A 6,910-nucleotide genomic window follows, 5' to 3' on the forward strand; every position below is an offset into this window, starting at 1 on the left:
TATATTTTTTTTTTTTTCTCCTAAGTGGATTGTCACAAATGAATTCTCCTTAGATGAGGTCAAAGATGATGTATTGGATAATTATAACAATAAGAACAATAGTAACTTTAACATTGCTGTAGACCCAAATACTATTAATAATTTCCATATTTTTTAATAGAGACTCAAAGAACTGAAACAAAGGGAATTTGCTCGAAATGTAGCATCTAAATCCAGGAAAGATGAAAGAAAACAGGAAAAGGCACTCCAACGTCTGCATAAGCTGGCCGAGCTAAGGAAAGAAACTGTATGGTGAGTGTGCAATGCAATGTTAAGTTTTCATAAAATCTAATGACAAAAAAAGAAAGAAACATAGAAATCAAGGACACAAATTTATTTATTTATGTACCCAAAATAAGACTCACATTTTCATGGCTTTCTAGGGATTTTAAACAGTAAATTGAATTTGCATTTTATGCAAACACATGTTTGATGCACCTTTCAATAAAAAGCCAAAACTACTATGGCTTTAATTTGTAAAAAAATAAATTTCACATTATTCTGCTATTTAAGCGATCTTAGTTGAAAGGTATTCCATTTCTTAGTGAAATCCAAAACATTTGATTGAATAAGTGACCAAAGCACCATTTTATGACCTTTGTTATAAATGGAGTTTTAAGAGGAAACTATTTTTTTAATTGAAAATTTGGAGAAGATTCTTTTGAAATTATTTTAAGAATATAAGAAAGGGGTCAGAAAAACCCTGTATATTTCAGAGGCAGGTCAAACTTAGTTTCACTGTGAAAGAACTAACTGTAACTGGGCTGTTAGATGTTCACAACTGTTACACTTTGACCTGCTTCTAACAACAGCAGTTATACTGTTACAATTCAGAGCTTACAGTTCAGACCAGGGCCATGGTATGAAAAGAAAACCCCACTGAGAGTGTCCTTCTCTCCTCCTCCCAATAAATAGGTCTCTCTTTCTGTTATCTATGGACAAGCTATTTTACATCAAACTTATTTTGTATAGAATAGTGTTAGGGGATATAAATACATCAAAATATCGTTTGGGATATCAAATTTGGAAAAAATCAAAATAGCATTTAAGTGTATTTGGAATCCTACATAGAACTGTTAAAATAAAATATAACTGCTATTCAGTTATACCAACTAGATATTTTTATTCTGAGTGGTAATAAATGAAAAATTATACAAGTTTATGTTATAGAGAATCATAAGCCCTATGTATTTTAATTTCCTATAAGTAGCATTTGGGAATATAAATTCTAGTATATTAAGAAAACTAGAGTTAATAAGATATGTACAAAAGAAGCAATACTTCTTATCTAAATTAGTTTCCTCAGTATGTGGCACATATTTCGCATTATACATACATATGCTCACACACACATATTCACATGCACATAGACAAATATATTCACACACATGATTTTCCCATTAATTCAGTGCCTCTAAAGATGTACAACTAGGAAGTAGTGTTGTTCTTTACTATCAAATAAGGCAAAGAAACAGTCCATTGTATTAAAGATTAAAGATTAATTATTCAATTAAAAATTTCGGGCCAAACATAACTCATAAGAAACTAACTTCTTAAATAACATGGAAATTCTGCATACTTGTAGTATGATTCTGGTTGGGTAAAGATGATGTTTAGGTAGTTTCTTGTTTATGCACTAAAGAGTATAGTACTTTTAGTCAGAACTCACTATTTTTGGTGTATTGAAATTCCAAATAAATAGAATTCACATTGTAAGTAAATAGTCTTTTATCTTAAATTTATCTTTTATTTACTGTATATTATGACACTATTTATAACTCCAGGGTAATTTTTAAATATTAGAAATAGCAATTCCAGAAGACTCAAAGCTCTCATCGAGCTAGTATTATCATTTTTTGCATTGCAGCATGCAACCTGGCCTGTGTTAGACTTTCAGTGAACATTGGTGAATTCCCAGCCCTTCTGAAGTCATGACTGAGAATTTCTCTTTCATTTTCTTCATATTCTCCATATAGTGTCAATGATATTAAGTATTTATGAATTAAAAGTAACATTTGCTTTAGAGAATTCTACCGTACTCCCAAGTGTCACTGAAGAGGCATGGGGGGAAAAAGTCTTGGTCAAGAAGCATTGGTTAAGAGCATAGGAATACCGTTGGCATTGCTGTTAATAGCTATAAAAGTAACCTCATGACAGCACCTCCAAGTTATCCCAAGCACTAACCAATAACTAAATGAAATTGCGGCACTAAGGAAGGCAACTGTATTATATACAAAAGTAATTTCCTTACAAAGATTTTTTTAAAACTTGAAAAAATATCTTATAATGACATTTCTAAGATGACTGTGTTTGAATAGTTTTCCTCAAAAGTGCTCTAATATACACTTTTTCTTTTTTCTTTTTTTGTAGTGCTCCTGGAAGTGGCCCCATGTTCAAGTCAACAACTGTTACTGTTAGAGAAAACTGTAATGAAATTTCCCAAAGAGCTGTTGTGGATTCAGATAATAACCAGGAAGACTTCAAATATACTTTGATTCATAGTGAAGAGAATGCTAAAGATGTTACCACTCTTGCTGCAGATCCAGAAAGTGCAAATAGTTATACAAAAAATAATCAACTTGGAGATCAAACCCAGGGAATTCCCAGACACAAAATTGGCTTTTCTTTTGCATTTCCAAAGAAAGCGTCTGTGAAGCTGGAGTCCTCAGCTGCAGCCTTCTCTGAATACAATGATGATGCCTCCGTGGAAAAAGGATTTAACAGAAAAAGTAGATTTGTCCCCAGTGCTTGTCATCTTCAACTATCTTCCCCAACAGATGTGCTTTTGAGTTCTGAGGAGAACGCTAACTCTTTTCATCCACCAGAGGGAATATGCACTGAAAAAGAAACTGCTCAAACTCAAGAGATGAAAGAAGTTTCTATTGAAAAAGATACATTATTATTACCTTCATTTTGCCAGTTTCAACTCTCTTTATCTTCGGATGCAGGTAACTGTCAAAATTCAGTCCCATTAGCAGATCCAATACCCCTGGAAGATGCTGTTATTAATGAAGACATACCTATGAGTGGAAACAGTTCTGAGTTGTTAGGAAATAAATGCACAGTTACTGATGTGGCTAATGGTTGCATATCTTTGGGAGCTACCACAGAGGAAAATATTAAGGACAATGATGCACCCACAATTGAAGCTGAAAATCAAAACCATGATCCTGAGATGTTGGCCCCTTCAAAGTCTGAAGAGGATAATATAACCTTACATAAAAAAGCAGATTTCTATAAAAGACCATGTGAGCCATTTGTACCTGTACTTAACAAAGATGGATCCACAGTTCTTCAGTGGCCATCAGAAATGCTGATTTTCACAACTACTCAACCATCAATTTCCTACAGCTGTAATCCTCTCTGTTTTGACTTCAAGTCCACGAAATTAAACAACAATCTAGATAAAAATAAGCTGCCTTTAAACGATCTTTCTTCTCAGCAGAAGGGAGAGGACATTTGCAAGAGACCAGTTTTGGATTCCAAAGACACATCTAGTGCCCGACTCACAGATTATAAAATTGGAGGTAGCAGAAATGAACCCACCCAGGTCACTCCTCTTTGTGCTGAAGATACACGCTCCAATAGTTGTGATTCTGGAAAAAGTGAGAATACAGGTCAGAGGTATAAAACTATTTCCTGTAGGATCAGAAAAACAAAAAAATATAGTTGTATTAAAAAGCAACACTCTAAAAAGGACACTCTAGATGAAAAATATGGCAAAACAAGGTTGAAAGATACTCATGAACACTGCTTCCATAAAAGTAGAAGAAAGAAAAAAAGAAGAAAGTTATGTCGACATCATTATGGGGAGAAAACCAAAGAATCAAAAACTCATTTCAAACTGGAAACAGAAAACAGTGACACTGATACAACTAGGAAAAATCTACTGGAAACAATTTCAGAAAAGCAGTATTTAGCTGTAGAGCAATTATTAGACTCACATCAATTACCTGTTAAAAGGCCCAAATCAGCATCTATATGCTTAAGTGAAAATGAAGAAATGTGTAAAACCTGGAACACTGAATATAATAACGATAATATTAGTTCTAAAAATCACTGTACAAAGAACTCGATTGTTTTAAATGGACAGTCCAACCCAACAACAATGCATTCTGGGAAACATAATTTAACATACGCCAGAACTTACTGTAGTTGTAAAGCCAAACCGCCCAGCTGTAGTCAGGATCACAAATGCCTCGTTCTTCAAAATGACATGAAATGCATGAGTCAGAATCAGGCTGTTAAAAGAAGTTATAATTCTCTCATTAATGAGTCAGAAAGAGTTCATCGAAAACGTAGACAACATTCATATTCTTATTCATCAGATGAAAGTTCGAGTGGACAAAATTATTTCCCGGAAGAATTTTTGGGGCCACCACGTGCTTCCGCGCCCTTTAAGCCTAAAAGGAAACGGAGGAGAAAAAGAAGCAGATTCCACACCAGAGCTGAAGCTTTAGAACTCAAAGAAAATACAGATTATCCCATGAATGGGAATTCTTCCTTATGCCACCAGGGTGAGTTAATAAGTGAAGACAAAAAAGAGGAATCACCACCAGAAGACATTGCAGATGTCGAAAGGAACTCGGAACAAACAGACCAAATAGGAAACAAGCTGACTTCACATCCCAGCAGTCCCCTTCCTCCTGGAACTAGTGGTGAAACTGAGCATTTCGTCACGGAGGCCACCGCTGGTGAACTGCCGGAGATTTCCAATGTACCCACCACACCTGTCTACGTCGCCAGCGCCCCAGCAAAAGAAGATATCGGCAGTACTTTGCGGGAACACAAGGAAAGAAGCAAGACTATAGATACTCATGAAATGCAAATCCCTTTCAAGGTGCCTAGTATTGAAAGGAACTTCAGGCAGCCGCAACCTAAGGCATACCTTTGCCATTATGAGCTGGCGGACACCCTTCCCCACGGCAAGGTGAATGAGGCGTCCACCGAGTGGCTGCGTTTTAATTCAGGAATTCTTAACGCACCGCCACCGTTACCGTTCAAAGAAGCACATGTCAGTGGCCACACCTTTGTAACCACAGAGCAAATCCTGGCTCCACTGGCTTTACCAGAACAGGCCTTCTTGATCCCAATAGAAAACCACGACAAATTGAAAAACCTACCCTGTGAGGTCTACCAGCACATCATGCCACCGAACATGCTGGCCAACAAGGTCAAATTTACTTTCCCTCCCGCTGCTCTCCCGCCCCCTGGCATACCTCTGCAGCCTTTGTCCCTGCAGCAGCCCTTATGCTCTACCTCCGTCACCACCATCCACCACACGGTTCTGCAGCAGCACGCGGCCGCCGCCGCCGCCGCCGCGGCCGCCGCCGCCGCAGGAACCTTTAAAGTGCTTCAGCCACACCAACAGTTTCTGTCCCAAGTCCCAGCTCTCACCAGAACATCGTTACCTCAAATCTCAGTAGGACCCGTAGGACCCAGGCTGTGTCCAGGGAATCAGCCAGCTTTCGTTGCTCCTCCTCAGATGCCAATCATTCCAGCGTCGGTTCTTCATCCGAGCCACCTGGCTTTCCCGCCTTTGCCCCACGCTCTCTTTCCTTCGCTGCTTTCCCCGCACCCTGCGGTCATCCCACTCCAGCCCCTCTTCTAGTCATCACCACGAACCGGAAAGAAAATAGGAAAACTATTGCTATATGCGTACATGCTCATCCACGTGGATAATTGCCTATTGAAAGGGTGGAAAGAAACTAGTCAAACTATGGCCTCATTGATATGAAATCATTTACTGTAAGTCTAATGATGCAAATAAATACTTAGTTTCTGATATATAATATTATTAAGGCACTGAATAGTTTAAAAATAAATACGATATATGCTGTATATTAAAATGATGTCTTAAGAGTATGTATAATGTACATAAAATATATTTATAGTACTGTAATTTATGTTGTAAAGTATGCTCTTTGTTTTTTATTTAAATCTTTGTGTATTTGCACCTATTTAATGTTTAGACAACGCTGATGGCACTATGTTTTGTACCATGTTCCTTGAAACTGTAAATTCAGTGAAAAATATCTCTTGCAATAAATTTTTGTTAAATATTTAAGTAAACCACACTTCTGTTTTTTGTTGGTTTTACTGTTTGGGGAATGTATAGTAAGTGTAGGTTTTGGATTTATATTGTGTCTTTAATCCATGGGCATCTCTGAATCTCAGCGGCTCTGCAAAATATCTTTGGAATTCTATTAGTCCTTAAACTATGATACCATCTTTCAGAATAAGTATAACAGGCCCATTTGTTTTTCTGTTTGTTCCAATGTTACTTATACTAAAAGTTTATTATATTTCCTGGACAATTGACCCTCTAGACAATAAACCATGGAAATTCATGTTAAAATAATGTTAGTATTGGGGGGGAAATAACTCTAAACGATGCAAAGTACATAGTATTTCTTCAAGAACTGTAAAACTACTAGTAAGCAAGAAATGGCAAATAATCAATATAAGTTTTTATAACATTTTTGTATGTTAAAATTCTTAAATGTATTATATTTATTTTCAATTGCTGCAGTAAATATACATATATAAGAATGCTGGCATGGATTAAGGAATAGGTTTAATTGATAAATCACTATCCATTATATAACATCTTGGGAAGAATGATATAAACACTATCCGTAGCTAGATATACTCTTAATTGAGAATCTGGAAGTGGGAAGGAGAATAAATAAATAACTTTTCCTTCTGCAAATCTTTCTAGTAGTCCTGTTTGTATCATATTTCTAAATCACCCAGGAACAATTAGAAAGTCTCCACTCTTCCAGATTCTGCTTTATTTTTAATGATCTCTGCATTATTGTTCGCTCAAGTGCTTCTATGTGTACTGAAGAATATAGTTATTCAATAGAAA

The 6,910-nt window shown here is 36.3% G+C and overlaps 1 protein-coding gene across 1 annotated transcript in view; it reads left to right on the forward strand.

The window, feature by feature from the left end:
• Positions 1-6,111, forward strand: part of ZNF804A (zinc finger protein 804A) — a 63,912-nt gene extending 57,801 nt beyond the window's left edge. The window contains exons 3-4 of the mRNA XM_019633588.1: positions 161-291; positions 2,410-6,111. Coding sequence (XP_019489133.1) covers positions 161-291; positions 2,410-5,650 — 3,372 coding nt within the window. The 3' untranslated portion in view covers positions 5,651-6,111. The remainder of the gene's footprint in view (positions 1-160; positions 292-2,409) is intronic.
• The last annotated feature ends 799 nt before the right edge of the window (positions 6,112-6,910 follow it).

The sequence above is a fragment of the Hipposideros armiger genome, unplaced genomic scaffold (assembly GCF_001890085.2).
Source record: "Hipposideros armiger isolate ML-2016 unplaced genomic scaffold, ASM189008v1 scaffold_1348, whole genome shotgun sequence".
Lineage (NCBI taxonomy): Eukaryota > Metazoa > Chordata > Mammalia > Chiroptera > Hipposideridae > Hipposideros > Hipposideros armiger.